Raw genomic sequence first — 21,600 nt, 5'->3', positions numbered from 1 at the left:
TAATCCAGCGCCTGGCTCAAACCTTGACGAGGTGTGCCGGCTTATTTGGTAATGTCAGCCGACAGCTTTCGAGATTAGTGATACACCATAGCAATTTACAGCGTAGCTACGCTGTAAATTGCTATGGATAAACATCACGTAATTCCGTTCCATGTGGCACACTAATATTAAAAGTTGGTAATAATAGATGCGAATAAAGGGGCGGGTCTGGGGGAATGCGGAGCCCCCAGAAGCTGCGATTTCATACTTATAGGCCCCCCGGAAGTCTCGCCCAGGGCTCTCGCCACCACTGAGTTTTTGCATACCCTTTAGAAGGATATGGTTTTATTGTTCTATAGTTTCAGAGGTCAGCGACTCACACTTGTTAAAACGCTCAAACCTGCGTATTTTATGAACTTTGCTGCATTACCTCAGGTTCACCCGGCAAAATTTCATGCAGATATGCAACGCATATTATAGAATGCCAAATTACAGTGACTCATACTCATGATCAGTGGTTCCCAACCTTTTTCGGTGGCAGGGCCAAATTTAGAATTTCAGAGTACGGTCGGGGCCGCACGAATACCAGGGCAATGAAAGGAACCCAAAATAGTCACCAAAATATGAAAATTGGCATTGTTCCGATCATTCTCTTGACGCCATTGGCGATTGTGTTGCTGCGCTCCCGTTGTTCAGAACAATCAACCTTTGCTGGCTATTTCGGAGTAGTTTTATTGCCCTGGCGAGATTTCAATTCGTATTTTTGGAATCAGTGCGACACTTGCTTTCGATAAACACCGACATATCAAATTATTCGGACGCTTGGGTCGCGAGCTAGAGGACTACCAATTATGCTGCTTTTTGTCGGCTTTTTGCTTATAGGCTAAGCAGTACGCATCTCGGCGTATTCAATCGTGAGTCACTTGTTGCACATCTATCCGTAAATTTTTAGTTATCAATACCCATGGCCGTCAGCCCCCCCCTCCACAACGTGGCTCTTGGGCCCCCCATAGGGTGATACACCGCCGAACTTCGAAGCCCCCCAGACCCCCTCAGGCTAGATGGCTGTTTACCGCTATTTATCATCTAAATCGGGTGTCCGTTTCAGGCAAATTCTCTCGACTAGTCGCACGAAGCGCGAAAAATTTCTATAATTCATGATTGAATCGGTCAATATAATCGGGAATTGCATATATATTGGTATCAATTTTTATCCTCCATCTGCTCACGTAATCAGATTGACCGGCTGAGCCGAGTGAGTTGTGTTTGAAAAGGTAGGACCGCTCAATAATAATTATAAACATCTTCGGGCGTATAGCCTACCCGTTGGCAGGAACGAAACAGCACTTCGTCAGGCCCCCCAAAACACTTCGGTCTTGAGCTCCCATAGGGTGATAAACCGACCCCCCGCCCCGTTGTTCGCTTCTGCCACGAAATCAGGATCCCCGTTTAGTAAGCCAGCGTGTAGCGCGAAAATTTTCGATAATTCAAAATAAAATGGCTCAATAAGATCGAGAATTGCATTCTATATTGCTATCAATTACTTGTCCTCTCCGCTCACGTAATCAGATTTACCGGTAGAGCTGAGTGAGATGTCTTGGAAACTGTAGGGCCCGTAAATAATAATTAAACATATTCGGACGGGCGGACCCGTTGGTACGACTTCGTTACATGATGTTATTTGATTATTTCGTGACCTCCAGTCTGCTATATCAAAAAATATACCCAGCAAACACAAAACCGTAAGAGGATCATCCGGGATCATCTCGATTAGGTTCCGATTTTCTATGTCTCGGGGGTATGTCTAAATCACGTAGAAAGGATGGTCCTCTAGTTATATGCATTTAGAATAATTCCCACGCAGTGCTGTTCCATCTCATGCGGTAGGCTTCCGGTATATCCCGTAGGTATATTAATCAGGCCAATTTTCTATTGCTCATGGTTATGTATAAAATACGTAGAAAAGATGGTCTTGGGTTTACATTCCATCAAGAAGCGAATTCCTATCCGGTGTTGATCAATCTCATGCGATGGATTCGCAAATCCAATATAAAACGTCATTGCTGGAAAGGAATTGTGATCGCCAGTGTTGTTACGTCAGGCTGATACAGCTCGGTGAGAGATGATTCGCGGACTGCTGGCTTCTGATTGGTTGTTGAATTACTAAAAAGTTCGGGTGCTGGAAAGGAATTGTGATCGCTAGTGTTGTTACGTCATACTGATACAGCTCGGTGAGAGATGATTCGCCGACTGCTGGCTTCTGATTGGTTGTTGAATTACTAAAATGTTCGGGTGCTGGAGAAAAATTGTGGCGCTGGCGCTCTTCAACAGATTCTGCATTTCTCTATGGTAAATGCCGTAAAGATAAACTTTGTGACTGAGAGAGGTAGCGGGCAAAAGCTATGTATGTACAGCAGCATGTAGCTTAGGGGGTATTTCGAATTACCTGTAGTATATGACGTCTAGAGCTGCTTGACTCCTTCACACCAGAGTTGCACCGTAGAACTAGAAAACTTTCAGCTTTTCCAGATTATAATCCAATACAATAGAATTAGAACTACATAGTTTCTTACAAATTAGAATAGAATAAGATTACGGTACTGACATTTCGCTATAGTTTGGTGAAATTAGACAGCTAGAATTATGCAGTTGTTCATTCCGCTTCATACATATGCATGCATTTATCAATATCAGAATATTATTTATGCTGGAATTTTCTATAGGTGAAAGTCACATAGATATATCTGTAGAACATATCTGTAGGTTACCTTTCTTGATACTGGTATCCTGATTTTTTATCAAGTTTGAGAGGGAAAAGTGATAAAAAGAGAACGGAACTGATCCTAGAAGATGTAATACCAGAGCCACTCGACACAAAACACGATTTAAAGAAATTCGATGACAGACTGCATGAAAACACAGCCTTTGCAAGAGATGTGGTATGTTGAATGTGTTTTATTATTTTTAGAAATTCAGTTAGTCAAAGTTGTCGATCGTATTACTTGGATCATTTTTAGGCTTGTTTTAGCACAGTGGTTACCAACCTTTTTCGACCCATCGCCCCCTTTTCAAGCTCAACACCGATCGTCACCCGCCAAATTATGTGTACCGAATAATGGGCATACAAACTGTAATCACCGGCCAGTTGACTAAAAAAAAGGTCAGCCGTTTTGACGCGTAATTGCCCACCTATCGCCCCCTTCGCTATTTTCGCCCCCTGTCGCATCCTTTGTCCATTTTCGCCACCCTAGACCGCCAATTCGCCCACGTTGGGAACCACTGTTTTAGCATCTATCGCAAAGATGCTAAGATACAACTGTTCTCTGAACGCGGAAGGTCATGAACGGTCGACTAATTCTGTTCCTATATTGACACTTCAGATATTTGCACTCAGTACCGTAGGCGGAGACAGTATTGGACAGTCGGCAAGAACCATGATGAAGAAAGTCGCCTGTGCTGGTGTCTGGAGTCAATATAGCAGAGTTGGAAAGAACGGGAAAGACGCTTTTATCAACCTCAATTTAAACAAGATCATATAAAGCAGTGGTTCCCAACCTTTTTCGGTGGCAGGGCCAAATTAAGAATTTCAGAGTACGGCCGGGGCCGCACGAATACCAAGGCAATGAAAGGTGCCAAAATAGTCACCAAAATATGAAAATTGGCATTGTTCCGATCTTATGTTTGACGCCATTGGCCAATGTGTTGCCGCGCTCCCATTGTTCAGAACAATCAACCTTTGCTGGCTATTTCGGAGTAGTTATATTGCCCGGGTGAGATTTCAATTGGTATTTTTGGAATCAGTGCACACTTGCTTTCGATAAACACCGACATTTCAAATTATTCGGACGCCTGGGTCGCGAGCTATAGGACTACAAATTATGCTGCTTTTTGCCGGCTAAACAGTAGGCATATCGGCGTATTCAATCGTGAGTCACTTGTTGCACATCTATCCGTAAATTAGTTATCAATACCCAGGGCCGTAACAGCACTTCGTCAGCCCCCCCCAAAAAAACGTTTCTCTCGGCCCCCCATAGGGTGATAAACAGAGCTTCGAAGCCCCCAGACCACCTCAGGCTAGATGGCTGTTTACCGCTATTTATCATGTAAATCGGGTGTCCGTTTTAGGCAGCTTCTCTCGACTAATCGCGCGAAGCGCGAAAAAATTCTATAATTCATGATTGAATCGGTCAATATAATCGTGAATTGCAAAAATATTGGTATTAATTTTTATCCTCTCTCTGTTCACGTAATCAGATTGACCGGTTGAGCCGAGTGAGTTGTGTTTGAAAAGGTAGGACCACTCAATAATAATTAAACATCTTCGGGCGTATACCCGTTAGCAGGAACGAAACAGCACTTCGTCAGGCCCCCAAAACACTTAGGTCTTGAGCTCCCATAGGGTGATAAACCGGAACCCGTGCCGGTTGTGCGCTTCTGCCACGAAATCAGGATCCCAGTTTAGTGAGCCAGCGTGGAGCGCGAAAATTTTCGATAATTCAAAATAAAATAGTTCAATAAGATCGGGAATTGCATATATATTGCTTTCAATTACTTGTCCTCTCTGCCCACGTAATCAGATTTACCGGTAGAGCTGAGTGAGGTGTCTTGGAAACTGTAGGGCCCGTAAATAATAATTAAACATATTCGGACGGGCGGACCCGTTGGTACGACTTCGTTATACATGATGTTATTTGTTATTTCGTGACCTCTAGTCTGCTATATCAAGAAATATAGAATCGCCCAAACATACCAAACTAAAAGATGCCAACGATTTCAAATTGGTAGTTCTTCACTAGCATATAATTATTCCCTGCGGGATGGTAGCCTATTTGTCTCGTGAGGTTCAGATTGCCAAGACAGGAATATTCGGCGCCAGTTATTTAGGCGCCTATGGTCAATTATAGCCTACCTATATGTATTTTTAATATAGGCCTGCATAACGAAGCTCTCGGTCAGCGTAAGGGCAGTCCTTTTCGGTCAAGGTTTTCTCGCTGCCGATCGTTCTGGCACACTTCTTGGAGTCGCATGTTACATGGCGTAAAACTGTATATGTCTTCGTGCGTCGTGGCGCGGTAATGGCCAACGCCGATATGCCCACTTCTATAAATCTTGTGTATTTTATCTTGGTCGAAGAGTACCCAATAATTAAGGTACTTGGAAACTTGAAATCGCGCGCAGCGCGAAAAATCTTTGAGAAAGTTGCATAAAATTTTCTAAAATACTCCATAATTTATGCTAATTCACTAAATAATTTTGGGCCCCCTTCGAGCTCGCTCCCCCCAATTAGGGTGCGGCAATTACGGTCATGTCAATACGTATATCTAAACCTATATCTATAGCTACTGCCCGTTCAACTAGAAAGTTAGGGCACATTGCATTGAAACAGCAGTGACGTAATCTTAGCAGTCTACTCCCAACTTTCCTGCAATCCTTATTGAAAACTCCAGACTCCAAGCCAAACAACAGTATTTTATAAATATAATATTTTTTCATAAATCGATTTCTCAATATTGTTGTGGGGGCCGCAAGACGGGTAGCTGGGGGCCGCATGCGGCCCTCAGGGCCGCGGTTGGGAATCACTGATATAAAGTAAGGGACATTCATGATATGCTGCCGTCGAAAAATTTGGATTTGAATAAAATAGTATTTACGGTGACCGATTCTTTGTTTATTTATTATAGTTGTGCTCACCGTAAATACTATTTTATTAAAATCCAAATTTTTCGAGGGCAATAACTCCGCTTCCACTGGTTGGAATTGAACCAAATTTGGTGAGCATCGTTTCTATAGACAGCCTAACACTTTCATGGGATGAACAGAAAATTTTCAAATTTTTTATTATTTATTTTTATATAATAAATAGAAACTTACTTTTCCTGTAGCATAGCGGTTACTAGCTGGAATTGAACCAAATTTTGAATGTAGGCTTAAATTAGGTAACCTAACAATTTTATCAAGTAGCCAGTACGATTTGAGAAAAAAATCATTTTTGAAGAGCCCTAGTAGGCATTCTGGTAGTTTGCCTTTGCCGTAAGCCAAAAGAGTTCAGAACTACTGTGCTAGTGTGCCGCGAACTACTTTTCATTTTCAAAGTATGCCGTAAGGTCGAAAAGGTTGAGAACCACTGATGTTATAATTTAACATTTTTGATGTCAACGCTTCCAAAAATCATTTCAGGAGCTTGCAAAAGGATTCACGTTGGGGCAAATGAAAAAGATTACATTCATGTTATCGGGGAAGCACTGCGGCACTTCCCAAGTCAGAAAGGGGGATGCGGATGGAAGGTAGGGTTTTTATGTATGTACGCCGTACGGTGTACGCTGAAGCACTATTATAGGGGTCCGTCTATTTTGTGCATGTCGGCTATATCGACTATGTCGGCTATGTCGCAGCTATGTAGCGGCTATATCGGCTATGTCGACTATGTAACAGATATGTCGGAGCTATTTGGACTTTGTTGCAGCTATAAGTCGACTGTGTGACAGATGTCGCAGACATATGTCGAGTATGTCGGCTATGTCGACTATGTAACAGATATGTCGGAGCTATTTGGACTTTGTTGCAGCTATAGGTCGACTGTGTGACAGATGTCGCAGACATACGTCGAGTATGTCGGCTATGTCGCGGCTATGTCGAGGCTATGTCGGCTATGTAGCCGCTATCTCGGCTATGTCGCCTACGTAATCAACTCCGGGCATGCAGGAGTGGATTTTGCAATAATATTAATTTTGACATTGGCTTACATATTTTTCAGGAAAAGTATTAAGTGCCGAAGTCGGATCCAGAAGGGGTGCCTTTATTTTGTGCTAGGAAACTTATGAAACTTATGATAACTTATGAAACTTATAAAACATGAGGTAAATTAATTCAGATTCGAATTTTATTGTGAGACCATTGTCTCGGTATTCGATTCCAAATAGGGATTTTTAAATCGTGATTGCAATAATGGCAATCCAGATTTACATAGACCAGTGGTTGTCAAAATTTTCAACCTCACGGCACCCTCTGTAAATGGAAAATAGTCAGCGGCACCCTAGCACAGTGGTTATCGACCTTTTTTGGCTAACAGTACACTATAAACTACCGGAAGATTTGACAGCACCGATAGACACACGGAGGTGATCTCTGACGAAGCTATTTTACCTATTCGGTGACCGTAAAACATGGACATGAACAATCTGATTCGAAAATTCATCCGAAGGGAGGGTTCGCCGATGAAAACATAATTAGTCGAAACATAGTCGACCTATAGCTCCGACATATCTGTTACATAGTTGACATAGCCGCTACATAGCTGCGACATAGCCGACATAGTCGACATAGTTGACATAGCCGACATGCACAAAATAGACGGACCCCTATTATAGGACTTCATGGGACTGATTGCACACATCAACGAGTGACGACTGACTAGCAAGCTACTCTATTCAGTGTATGTGCTTATGTGATAACTACTTATGCACTACTTATCCTCATTTCTGGTTTGAAGTGTCTGTCCTTACGAAGTAGTTTTCCCTGAAAAAACTTTTTCGACTCAAAAACTGACAAAATTTTACATGACAAAATATGATGAATTCCAGTGCATGACGTACTATGGTTAAAATAATTAAAATTTGTTGTAGTACAACGAAAGATACTTTCCTGCATTCTCAGCAGGGATATCTAGTTCTAGATAGCCATGATTCTCTGATTCTGCTAGTGGCACACAGTGTTGCTTCATTCTGACAATGGTGCAGGCTACATATCAATTTTTGTAAGAACTATGCAATGCCCACGCAGTTTTGCTTCACGTAGATAATTTTGACATTTTTTGACTTGACTCGAGTCAAACCTATAAAAGTGGGATTGACTTGTGACTTGGGGCCTTTTTACTTGGTTACAACCCTGGTTTAATATTAACATTTTCTGGCGGTTGCGGTAACAACACGCGGTAATGTAACTACTGGAATTATTATTGTCAGTTTTTGCGGCAAAAAAGTATTTTTTCTAGGACAAACTACTTCATAAGGACAGACCAGGACAACCAGAAATAAAGGTAATTGGTAAAATTCCAAAACACCTGGTCTGCATACTTTGGGGTCAAATGTGGTCAAATTTTTCTAGGTCACAAATGTCAAAATATTGATTTTTCGCGTGAAAATCTTTCGTTTTTAGGTAAAAAAATCGCTCTATTCTTCAGTCCAGTAGCAAACGCTTCACAGTCTGAACATCGGTGTAGCCAGGAGAGGGTCATGCCCCCCCCCCCGTATATTTTGAACTGTTCTGTAAATTAATAGAAGATGGAGTATCTTTGAGCAGATGTTTTGAACTTCAATTTTTTTCACACGCTATATTTAGTTTGGGACACTGTAAAACCCACAAAACCTGTAGAACTAGCAGGGTTTTGCGGGTGACAAAGTGGGGTGAATAGCAGGGTTCTGCGGGTGATAAAGCGGAGTTTTCCAATCGGTGACAAAACAATGGATAAAGGTATAATTAGATGACCAAAACACTTTTGCCATGAAGGAATGATATTGTAAAACATACACACATTACCTGAATATGCCTTGCTTTTGTTGCTATTGTTATGTGTGCCACCCGCTTTATCACCTGCTAGTTTTGCGTGTTTTACAGGTTTTGTGGGTTTTACAGTGTCCCATTTAGTTTCGGTATTTTTTATCGTTGAGTACCCGCCTCTCGATAAAAATATAAATAGACGTAAATAGTACGCATGATGTACAGAATTGTATATCTATTTGTGTGATGTCTGTTTTTTTTTGCGCTTAGTGCCGCAAGAGATACACGGTGTGCCTACATGGCAATGACGTGGGGCTTTCGATCCATCCTGTTGGGTGCCCATTGCCCACAGATCAGTGAAAGTATCACTATTATTGACCATTATCTTTAAAAAAAATGTGCTTTGCGCGGAAGTAGAGGAGCACTGATCTTCCATAACGTTATGTCTGTGGGTAAAAAGATCACCGTTGAAGTTGTGTTAATCACCCAGTTACGAGCCTAAGACCACAGTTTTTTCACTCTATTTTTTTCTTCATATCTTCATATTTCCCCATCAAACATTTTTCTGCCCTCTCCTCAAAAAACAGCTATGCCCTGGATTTGAATTAATGCGACAACTAATCGATATTTCTGTCTTTACAGGAGGTTGCTAAAAAAAGAAAAAGAAATAACACCTTATCGTCAGACGACGAGCAAGACGAAGAAGTGATGTGTTTTTAAGGGTCCGTGGACATATGAGCATGCGACATTACAGCATGCGAGACTTCGGCATGTGACAATTTGGCATGCGGCACATGAGCATGTGGGTTAAATTACGGGTTAGGGGTAGGTTAGGGTTGGATTTATGGTTGGGTTAGGTTAGGCTAGGCTATGTTTCGGGTTAGGGTAAGTTTTTGGGTTATACAGTCACATGCTGAAGTAACGCATGCTGATGTGTTCCATTCTGAACTGTCGTTTTCCATTGTGTCGCATGCTCATATGTCGGGCAACCGTTTTTAAGCTGACATGAAAATTTATTGTTTTGGAAGTTCTTTCTTTTTGTTTGAGTTTTTTCGTATTATATTCAATAAGAGCCATATAAAGCTGTGATTTGTGTGTTCCCGAGGTCAGTTATGCCGCTAGTGCTGACAGTCCTGCGGAGCAGAGATGAGCGGATTTGAAATTTCTATGTCCTTATCCAATCCAAATCCGAACCTTCAAATCATAATCCATAACTTTTTCATATTCAAGTCCATGTCCAATCCTAATCCGATTCCAACTGGAAATTCAGAAAAAAAAAATTTTATGCAATGGAGGGATTCGAAAATTTTCTTTCACAACCAACGATTCACTTGATTCAAGATAACCTAGTAACCATAAGTACATTAATAACTGATCCGAATAAAGTTTGTCGCCATTCGCCGCACGACATTTCAATCTCCCAGAAAATAGATAAATCCTAATCCGTTCAGAAAAAAATGTCAAATCCAAATCCGCCAAAATTTCACAAATCCTGTTTTTACAAATCCTAATCCATGCTCATCTCTGCTGCGGAGCAAAGAATTACGTTGGAACGAGGGATTATGTACCGTTGTGCAGTCGACAAGGCAGGGTATTTTTACATGCTCGCCACGCCGTAATAAACCGGCACTTGCAGAGTGTTTAAAGTACGTTGAAAAGATCTATTTAATACGGTCTTGCAGAGCGTTAGAAGTACGTTGAAACGAGTCGACAAGGCAGGGTCTTTTTACATTCCCGACACGCCCTAATAAAAACGGCCTTTCTACATTCCTGGTCTGTACTAGTGTTTGCTGGGTAGAATCGCCCAAACGTACTAAACTAAAAGATGCACATGATTTCAAATTGGTAGTTCTTCACTGGTATATAATTCTTCCCTGCAGGATGGTGCCCTATTTGTCTCGTGAGGTTCTGATTGCCAAGACAGGAACATTCGGCGCCAGTCATTTAGGCGCCTATGGTCAATTACCCACTAATTAAGGTACTCGGAAACTTGAAATCACGCGCAGCGCGAAAGATTTTTGAAAAAGTTGCATAAAATTTCATAAAATACTCTATAATTTATGCTTATTCACTAAATAATTTTGGGCCTCCTTCGAGCTCGCTCAGCGAGCTCAGACTCCAAGTCAAGCAAGAGTATTTTATAAATATTTTTTTTTTTCATAAATCGATTTCTCAATATTTTTGTGAGGGCCGCAAGAAGGCTAGCTGGGGGCCGCGGTTGGGAATCACTGCTCATTATCAATGTTCCCGCTAATTTTTGACGAGTCTGCGCACACTCAACAACTTACTGCGCAGACCCTTGGACGACTAAAAAAAAGATCATCACTTACGATTTTTTGTGCGCATCTTAGATTTTCTGTGCGCAGAGACCGTGTCAGCACTGCGCTTTTGCGCGCCTGCGCAGCTTAGAGGCAACATTGCTCATGATCAGTCAGTGTCAACTTCCCCTAGCTGTGAATCGTTTCATTATCGAATATTGACATTAGATAATTTCATGAATGTGTAGCGCGCTGTTTCTGCTCAAAGCTCAACAATCGAAAAACGACTATACGAATCATTTTATTTAATAGATAAAAGATAATTCATCAGATTATATTTTTTTAACAATCAAGACACACGCAATGTACAATGCGATAGGACATAATGCGATGTAAATGTACAGATAGGATAGGATCTATAACGATCAGTTGCGGTCTCTTAGACTGGCATTATCGAGTGGCATCGGCATAGTGCCCGATGTCGCAGTCCTTTCTTCGATGTTTGTCGCTTTTCAGCGGCTCTTCGTTGCTCCTTCCATTCCTTGTAAGTGCGGTCTTTCACCGGGTCTTTTTCTGGGCTCTTTTTTCGCCATAAGAAAGAGGAGCCCAGAATAACCGGGCCGCGCGGGCAACAGGCGCCGTCACCACACAGCGCTATGTCTACTGACGAACGAATCCACGTGCAAATCGGGGAAGCGAGTGGCGCAGTTGGTTAAACACTGCCGTCACGACACCAATGGTTACTGGTTCGCGTCTCGGCTCTGCCATGTTTCTATGTGTCGGAGGTTTATCTATGGGCTCCTCATCACCGTTAACGCAGCGTCTTGAAAAAGCCCAGAAGAAGAGTGAGCCGAGCTCGAAAGTCGGCAGCAAAGACCTGAAAGTGGACGCACGCAAACGAGAGAGAATGAAGAGATGAGCCTGAAAGTAAAAAGTCGTCCTCATTACGAAAAAGCAGAGACACTGGACTTTAAGAAATGTACTGTCGTGGCGCACAAGGCCTAAAACAGGCGATACGCGCCACTGTAAAAGTGTATTAATAATAGTAATAACTTGCAAATCAGTAGCTGACAAATCCAAATCTACAGAAACAATGCAGCTATACTTGGAGATCCCGAATCAGACTTTTAGGACATGCCCCATAGCTTATATAGGATTACCATATTTGAGATCTGAAAAAGAGGGCACTTTTCAAAAATTCTGACAGCTAGCTCTATACGCTGTAGTACCGGAAAAGAATACTGGTGATTTCGAAATTTTTTCGACCAATAGTGATATTAGTAGGGTTACCATATATCCAGTGGCGGCTCGTGACAATATCGGGTGGTGGGGCAAGGGGTGCATGCGATGTTAATAATCTAAATGACGTCACAATAGTGTATTCTGACGTAAAAATGTGACTTCGTGGTCGTCACACACAGTTTGTATGGTGTATAGGTATTAGGCATGGTTAACTAGGCTTACGCATTTCAAATTTTAATAATATATTCATGACAGAAATATATCAAAACTCGAAGCTTTTCGAGCTGACACTCTTCAAATTATTCGGAAGAACATATAAAGTAGGCCTACAGCAGTTCATACCTGCATATTTTAACGTTTGTATCAGTAGGCGCATTGCGCGCGGCGTGATTTCATAGTTGCAAAATGTTCAATGACGAATTCATTGAAATCTGGAATACCCATAATGACAGCGCTGAGAATCCTGACCACATCTACTGTAACTCATCGAGCCTATATCTTTGCATATCCCGATTCTAAGAGAAGTCTCGATGCGTTTTAATGTGCTGAAACCACACGCTTGGATTCTGCGGATGAAATCGGGGTGGTCAATATGATATTAAAAAAGCTAGTTACTGCAGCAAAGTTGATAGAAAGCGATTTTTCAACTATAGGAATTTTGAAAGTTCACCACTGGTTACTACTTCGAAAAAAAGATGCATTGGAAAGCCAGTCAACTCGCTAACCAAGTAATGTCGACGATCGGGTAATATCGAGACACCGCTTGCAGTAGAGACCACATTCTTCAGATCACGATTGCCAATTTTTGTTCCAACTAGATCAGAGGGGGCCAACCTTTTCAGCCAAAGGGTCACATTTGATTGACGAACTATTGCGCGGGCCACTAGCCGCGCGAAGCGCGAAAACTTTTCGAAGTTCATAGGTCAATAATATTGTCGCTTGGCCATATTTCGGGCCTGCTGTATATCGCTGGGCTCAGTTTGCAAGGAATGGAATATTCGGCGCCTGGACATATCGATATCGAAAGCTTCGACCAACATGCGTCAATCATTTTGTGCCTAGGTTTCATAGTCGACGGTCTTTCTGCGAGCGCAAATGCAAGTTCGCATAAGTTGAACGACACTTTGTCTCGTAATCGCGAATATAGTTAGACTCAATCTGATACATTAGGCGTTCTTTCATTTTCACAAAGGGGTAACAATATTACAAGCAAGAAATCGAGTGACAACATGTTGCGCGAAGCGCGTAGAAACTTTTTACTTTTGAGAAATCTATCGCAAATTATTCTGCTTTATTGCAGTGTACAAAGATCAACCAAAATATGACTGGCTCATGGATCTGCCAATGCGTCGGAACTGATATTTCAGTCATCACATCTCAAGTGTTGCAGCCAACTAATCAATTCGTTGGTTGGCCTTGCAAGTTCACAATCTGTGCGATCCATTTTGATAATATTACTAATTTCGGAAATTACCTCGCGGGCCACGGGTTGGCCGGCCCTGAACTAGATAGACCGCCTCTGACACCAGCAGTGTAAAACTGTAACAAGGCGTCCTTATCCTCGCTTATACCATATCTCAGCTATTCATTGTTATCGAAATATGTTGGGAAAAGGGTAAGTGCGCTTTCCTCCCGCGTACGATTAGATCAATGGACATTGGACAATTTCTAGTCTGATAAGGACCGAGTCTCTTTACCTCTAATTATTGCTCTAGAGGAAACTGCTTAAACGGCGTACGGAGCAGAAATTCAACACGATTTATGTTCGCAATTGACTTGGCTAACAATATGCAGACATAAGACTATAACTCGAGATATTATTGTGTATAGCCTAACCGGAAAGGTCAACGAGTTCAGACACGCCATTGTTATCTTATAGATTGGGCCTGTCATATTGAATCCAACACATCATTTTAAATTTGAAGACGAAAGCAGCCTCGGAATTTCGGTCTCGGAACAACATAGAGGATATTTTGGCCTTGAAACTGGAGACTGTGACATAACACAAATGGCTTACTGTCTAGAAGTCCGCTGCTAAATCGGCATTGGAAAATATATTACCGAATAAATACGTGAACGAAAGCTGTAAACTTAGTAGCCTACACTGTTACATGACATCATCGAGAAGTAGCCTCATGACCCTTTTCGGTATGGTACTGTCAAAATTAATACGAACAGCCTGTTCGGAACAGACCAACACCGAATTTTGCGTAAAATTTACTGAGGAATAGGCTGATCAAGTGATCAGCAGTTAACCGTCATCGAAAACGAAATAGCTTTCTCGCTTGACAGGGGGTTGTAAGCAAATGGCTTGGAGACCACAATTTCACGGTGAAATTGACATTGGAGAATGTAAAGTAAAAGTAAATATTTGAATGCAAAACGAGAATGTTAGTTAACTGTTTCATGATATCATCGTCTCATCACCTATCTCAGTATGGAACACAGTTAACGTTAGCACAGACACATCGGCTTTTGCGTGAAATCCGCAATGCGTTAGAGGCTATTGTGTCAGATCGGCGCACATCTCTACCATACTCGACCTCAATAACGAAATTACTGCCCTAATCATTGAGTGTCAAGCTTGGGACTTGGCACAGCGTTCGATACTAAAATCAAGACATACCGTGCAAAGGCTCATGACAGATCTAGGTGAGGAGCATCGTTAAAATAAATAGAGACCAATACCGGCTTTGCGTAAAATCTGTTGGCGATAAATGACGAGTTAGCTCTCACTCGACTTAGGAAACGAAATTACCACTAAAATAGTTCTGTGACAAACTTAAAACTTGGTACAGCGTTCGATACTAACATAAAGACTTACCGTGCCAAATGTCATGACCGATCTCGGTATGGAACATCGTCAAAATCAATGGACACCAATACCGGCTTTTGAGTAAAATCTGTTTGCGATACATGACGGATCAGCACACACTCAATTTCGGAAACGGAATTACTACCCTAATCTTTAAGTACCAACCCTGGAACTTGGGGCAGTGTTAAATACCACCATCACGACATAACACACCGATTTTCAAGAATTATCATGGTGTGAAACACCGTCAAAATGGACCTACACTGTAAAAAATATCCTCGGTAAATCCCGACATTAGGTTAGGAACAAAATTCCCCGAGTTGTGACCCGGGAAACTACTTTCCGACCTTATTAAAAGTCGGTAAATCCCTAGTTCTCCCTGACTCGGATTGGAAAAATCCGAGTCTGATAATTTTCATTGACCTTTCACCTATATTTTCATTGACCTTTCACCTCACCCAAATCATAACTGTGCTGACTGACTAGGATTGCAAGAAACCGAGCCTGACAAATAATTGTCATTGACCTTTCACCTTCAACACACAAAATCAGTAGTCAGTCTGCAGATTAAAGAACAGTGTATGCAGCAAATCAAGCAATGTTCCATGAAAGTACAATGAACAATATTGGAAACCTGCAGGGTCACAAATTCATAATGAAGCGTAATTATTACAGGTAAACAAACAACATATGTTTGTTGTTCAAGTTGAAAATTTAATTGTGTAATGAGCACGCTATGTGCTGGTGCTAACAACTGAACAATGGTGCTTATAAGGTTTAGGCCAATTGGTTGCCAATGCGTTAAGCAATCCAAAAATATAATCAAAAGACCAAATTTTGGGCCACGATCATTACAAATTTTTTGAGAATTAATATCGACAAGGACGACTATAGAGTAGCACCGATTAATTAAAAAACCAATGCTAAGCGTCACAACACAAGTTATTACTGCTGGCAGTCATCAAAGATGGCAAAAACACCACCGCCACAAATCATAATACGGCCATTATTCATCGAATATCATGTTTATCTTGTTACGAACAGCATTAGTTGGCATGACGTTTGGAAGCTCGGCGAGAAAAGTTGCGATAAAGTTCAAGGAGTTTGATGATGAAGGAGCAAACTTCACATTGAAAACCCAATAAATAGCTATCAGGCATGCTAGAGCATGGTGAAAACCAAATAAACCTTTCACAACTTCTCCATCGAAATGAATCGTCCACTTTTCCGTCTCAGAATTGAATGCGATGGTCGGGTAGACATTCTTCGGTTCCTACGAAATATAAACGTTGCTAATATCCAGTATCCATGGAATAGTTTAAATCAGTGATTCCCAACCGCAGCTCTGAGGGCCGCATGCGGCCCCCAACTAGCCTTCTTGCGGCCCCCACAAAAATATTGAGAAATCGATCTATGAAAAAAAATTATATTTATAAAATGCTCTTGCTTGGCTTGGAGTCTGGAGTTTTCAATTAGGGTTGCACGCAAGTTGTGAGTAGGGCTGGGCATAATGATTCGAGTACTCGAATCTGAATCGAGTATTAATTTTAATGATTCGAGTCGAGTAGTAAACGACGATTTTTCGAGTACTAAGATAATACGCTTCTCGCCACTGAAAGTTACCTCATCAACGAGATTTATAGTATCGATACCAATTTTCACTGTTGAGGCCTTGAAACCCTGATTGGCGGTATCGTAGCAAACGAAAAATATAGTACAAAGCTACGAAGGTTACTGGACATAGCACATTTCGGAAGACATGATTTTCCCACAACATTGTCACCAAGTGGAATGAAATCGGTATGGTCTGAAAAATACCAAAGTATCATTTATGAGATGGATAACAGGCAATATATTCTTTGCGGTGGCATAAACGGTGCATATTTGAACTTTAATGTATTACATTCCGTTATGACCTCATTATGGGTGATACTCGATTACTCGACTCGACGCATATTACGTGATTCAGAATCGAATCACTTGGGTACTCGATTTTGCCCAGCCCTAGTTGTGAGTAGACTGCTAAGAATACGTCACTGCTGTTCCATTGCAATGTGCCCGAACTTTCCAGTTGAACGGGCAGTACCTATAGATATAAGTATAGTTAGAGATATTGACAGGACCGTAACTGCCGCACCCCAAGCCCCTGAATTGGGGGAGCGAGCTCGAAGGGGGCCCAAAATTATTTAGTGAATCAGCATAAATTATAGAGTATTTTATGAAATTTTATGCAACTTTTTCAAAGATTTTTCGCGCTGCGTGCGATTTCAACTTTCCAAGTACCTTACTTATTGGGTACTCTTCGACCAAGATAAAATACGCAAGATTTATAGAAGTGGGCATATCGGCGTTAGCCATTACCGCGCCACGCCGCACGAAGACGTATAAAGTTTTAGGCCATGTAACATGCGACTCCAATAAGTGTGCCAGAACGATCGGCAGCGAGAAAACCATGGCCGAAAAGAACTGCCCTTACGCTGACCGAAAACTTCGTTATGTATATTCAAAATACATATAGGTATAATTGAAGGGAAGAATTATATGCCAGTGAAGAACTACCAATTTGAAATAGTTTGCATCTTTTAGTTTAGTACGTTTGGGCGAGTCTATATTTTTTGATACAGCAGACTGGAGGTCACGAAATAAAAAATAACATCACGTAACGAAGTCGTACCAACGGCTCCGCCCGTCCGAATATGTTTAATTATTATTTACGGGCCCTACAGTTTCCAAGACCCCTCACTCAGCTCTATCGGTAAATCTGATTACGTGAGCAGAGCAATATATATGCAATTCCCGATCTTATTGACCTATTTTATTTTGAATTATCGAAAATTTTCGCGCTCCGCGCTGGCTCACTAAACGGGGATCCTGATTTCGTGGCAGAAGCGAACAACGGCACGGGGGTCGGTTTATGACCCTATGGGAGCCCAAGACCTAAGTGTTCTGGGGGGCCTGACGAAGGAAGTGCTGTTTGGGTATTGATAACTAATTTCCGGGTAGATGTGCAACAAGTGACTCACGATTGAATACGCCGAGATGCGTACTGCTTATTTAGCCGGCAAAAAGCAGCATAATTGGTAGTCCTACTCCTATAGCTCGCGACCCAAGCGTCCGAATAATTTGATATGTCGGTGTTAATCAAAAGCAAATGTCGCACTGATTCCAAAAATACGAATTGAAATCTCGCCAGGGCAATAAAACTACTCCGAAATAGCCAGCAAAGGTTGATTGTCCTGAACAACGGGAGCGCGGCAACACAATGGCCAATGGCGTCAAGCGAATGATCGGAACAATGCCAATTTCCATATTTTGGTGACAATTTTGGGTTCCTTTCATTGCCCTGGTATTCGTGCGGCCCCGGCCGTACTCTGAAATTCTAAATTTGGCCCTCACGCCGAAAAAGGTTGGGAACCACTGGTTTAAATGAGTGTGAGGTTTGTGGATCAGTGATTTATAATGTGGGCAGGTAGGCAGAGGCTGGAACATTATGTAAATTATATTCAATTAATTAATTATAACCAATGTTCCCTCTAAGCTGCGCACGTGCGCAAATGCGCAAATGTGAAAACAATACTGACAGAGGCCATTTTAAATGTCCAAAATATGTAATGAATGGATGGAAATGTTCAGCTGCAGTTTGAGGAATACCAATGATCAACACACCTTGTCCACAATCAGGAAGTTGTCATAATTTTCTTTGAAGATGGTTGGGATGTAAACCATCCAGTCCAGTTTTTGAGTACCTGAAAACGAAGTGCCAACTCAGATGAAGCATAAAAGGACAGAAAATGATTCCCGAAATAACAAATAACGTAGTCAGCGAAAGTTCGAACTTTGGCGGTTTATCAAGTAAAAGGGGTACGTTGACACATGCGTAGGGCACAATAATTCGAGTACTCGAATACGAATCCAGCATAAATTGTAGTGATTCGAGTCGAGTAGTGAAAAACGATTGTTTCGAGTATTGTAATTATACGCTCCTTTTAACTGCTAGTAAATTTATCAAAGAGAGAGACGTATAGTTCAGATAGTATTTTCCACTGCGGAAACCGTGAAATCACGATTGGTCGTATAAGCCACAATACTAGAAATATCCTATTTCTGAAGTCATGATCAACCCACAGCATCGCCACAAAGTGCAATTAAATATGTACGGCTGGAAAAATACCATCGTGAAACTCGAATATTCGACTGGAAGCCAGATACATGAGTTAGAATTGAATCCATCACGCACTCGATTTTGCTCAGCCCTACGCAATGAGCGTACGACAATAGGGCATGCGACACTTGAGAATGTGGGTGAAATTTGGCTTTACGAATGGGTAAGGTTTAGAATGAGGATCTAGTTTGGAATAGGTTTGTGGTTGAGATATATACAAGGGTTCATTTCAGGATTATGTTAGGGGTTAGGGTGAGTTTTTGAGTTGTGAAACCACATGCCAAAGTGTGGCATACTGATCTGTGGTTTTTCATTGTGTCGCTGTGTTGGGCAACCTGTGAAAGGATAAAAACATTACGCTTACGCTTTAACTTCGTGATTTCCCAAGGACTATCCAGCGCTAGTATGAATCTTGATGCTGAGCTATAACTCTTCCCAAAAATCTTTGACGTCAGGTCGACAGAGTAAGTATCGTCGGAACAGTCTTGTTTCTGACAAATCATTTTCATTTCTTCCAAAATCTGAACAATGGGAAATATTGACTTCATAGCATACCATGCCATGGGTGGTTAGTATAGTATAATTTTGCTGCGGGGGCCTTCAATTTCATCAGTAGTTTAAATTGACGTGCAAGTCCGGTGACGTACTGGTCATAACTATGTATTAATGCTCTACTAATACATAGAGAATATTATACACTTACGAAAAATATATATCATAGCGTTTAGTGCAGTGGTTCTCAACCTTTTTTCAGTCACGCCCCCCCTTTATGATAGTGAAAAATTTCGCGCCCCCTTATCGTCGTATCAAAAAATCCAACGGGGATGCTAGCAACCCCAACAGATTGTTTGACGGCATGGAAGGTTATGACCGTTGACGAGAGAATTCAAAAATATGAAATTCGGCCTATATACAGAGAAACAAGCCTGAATTGGAGGCAAATCGCGCAAAGCGCAAATTTTTGTAGTTGACCGCTTCTTCGTGCCCCCCTTCAGAAGCTTTCACGCCCCCCAGGTTGAGAACCACTAGTTTAGTGTAATTCATTCTTGTGCGTTTCGTATGTATGCACACAGGGCTTATAAATCGTGCCTGAAACCAATACGTTATACCTACCCAATATGCACCTGCCAGAACTGGGTACGCACACAACAGACTCTTTGTTGATGTCCCTTTGCTAACGTTATGTCGACGATCTTTGAAGGTTCTTTTCATCCTATCCAAGATTGTGTTTTTATCAGCGTTCCGGCTTCTTTTCCACTCAGTCTTCATTTCATTTTAATGCGCTTCGATGCTACTGTCATCCTACGGAGGGTATACGGTTGGAATCTACAAGAAAAAAAAAATTTTCTAATCAGAGATGGTTAGAGGTTACTTTTCATCGTCAAATTTTGACGAGTTTATAATTGCGTAATTGCTATTACTGCACGAATAGTCAATAGACTCTCGCATACGCCAAGAGTAGGTTTGGGAGAAGGTGCAGACCACTTTCTTTAATAATCTGCGGAGGCGGGTCGCGGAACATTTACCAATAAAAGTTTTGAGATCGGGACTATAAAAAGTTTTGGAACCCCTTCGTTGAAAAATTCATGTGACGCTGTGCGTTATAGACCATGTCACCAACCAACACATGCCCCGGAGGTCATACTATGGTGCATGCTATCTGATTTGAAATTTTGGAGAAATGCCAGGTAGTTTTTGAAATGTTTAAATTGATTTCAGTTATTATTAATGTTGTTGTTTCAAAATATGCTATTCTCTTGTGCTAAATATCAATATCCTTAATGTTCTCCCTCTCACCAGTTATACAGGTAACAAACGTTCAACAACAGAGTTGTTGGTTTTTGGAGAGGTTCCCTCTGCACCAATAAAAATAGACTCGATGAGGGTTGAATCTATTTCGCCAAGGCACATCAGATCAGACTTGAAGAACTACGGTAGATAATTATATTTGCGTAATTTCACAAAATTATAGCGAAATGTCAGTAATCTAATTCTAATCTAATTTATTGCAAGAAATATATGAGTAGGTAAATATTCATCTCTCTTGTGAATGAGCCTACTGATCCTACATTTCACTTACCGCCACTGGTGCTCAAAATCAGCCGCAACGTTAGTCCATCTACAATTGCCTACATGTTATAAAGTTTGACGAACGAATCAAATGTCTTGTCATAATATTCCATTTTGAATTGATTGTCCGCAACTTCATTCCGAAATACATTTCTCACAACATCAGGAACCGCAGATTGGTGATTAACTGTGATCACTCTTTTAATATCACCATAACTAATCAGCAGTTTCATATTCAACTGTACAACAATCACAGTGGTAATTTGATAACCAGCTGTAGTGTGTATCTGTAAAATACAATGGTCCCATCAAAATAATGAAAATTGCATAAAACTTGTGTCAAGCAATATTTTTCAATCAACATACTACACTGTATGAGCTCAATTATCTTTAGGCTTCAAACTTAAAACATATTTGTTGATGCAGCCAATAAAGTATGCATCATGGGGCCTTTGCTAAAATATTTCCCCGGGCTGAAAAACGTAAACAGAACCGGTTTCCTCCACAGCATAGCAGTGTAAATGTCGTACAAATCTCGACTTCAGCAACGGCCACCACACAAGTGCCACTGTCCATTG

At 41.3% G+C, this 21,600-nt stretch overlaps 1 protein-coding gene and 2 long non-coding RNA genes across 3 annotated transcripts; 2 read left to right on the top strand and 1 right to left on the bottom strand.

The window, feature by feature from the left end:
• Window positions 1-2,703: 2,703 nt before the first annotated feature.
• Window positions 2,704-9,561, top strand: LOC145446864 (uncharacterized). Its single transcript, XR_013917373.1, has 3 exons — window positions 2,704-2,918; window positions 3,360-6,263; window positions 9,118-9,561. It is a non-coding gene; the product is annotated as an uncharacterized LOC145446864 (long non-coding RNA).
• A 5,790-nt stretch (window positions 9,562-15,351) lies between these two features.
• On the bottom strand, window positions 15,352-21,600 carry LOC145446258 (uncharacterized). Its single transcript, XM_080324498.1, has 5 exons — window positions 21,033-21,600; window positions 20,066-20,278; window positions 19,317-19,473; window positions 18,457-18,536; window positions 15,352-16,063 (listed from the first exon to the last, which is right to left on the bottom strand). Exons 2-5 carry the CDS (start codon window positions 20,219-20,221, stop codon window positions 15,797-15,799), a joined length of 660 nt encoding a protein of 219 aa, XP_080180624.1. The 5' UTR covers window positions 20,222-20,278; window positions 21,033-21,600; the 3' UTR covers window positions 15,352-15,796.
• On the top strand, window positions 16,063-19,473 carry LOC145446259 (uncharacterized). The gene is made up of 2 exons (XR_013917246.1): window positions 16,063-17,559; window positions 18,756-19,473. It is a non-coding gene; the product is annotated as an uncharacterized LOC145446259 (long non-coding RNA).

The sequence above is a fragment of the Botryllus schlosseri genome, chromosome 9 (assembly GCF_051294905.1).
Source record: "Botryllus schlosseri isolate E-star chromosome 9, Bs_hap1, whole genome shotgun sequence".
NCBI lineage: Eukaryota > Metazoa > Chordata > Ascidiacea > Stolidobranchia > Styelidae > Botryllus > Botryllus schlosseri.
Note: the sequence above shows the minus strand (reverse complement) of the source record. Positions and strands in the feature narration are given on the sequence as shown.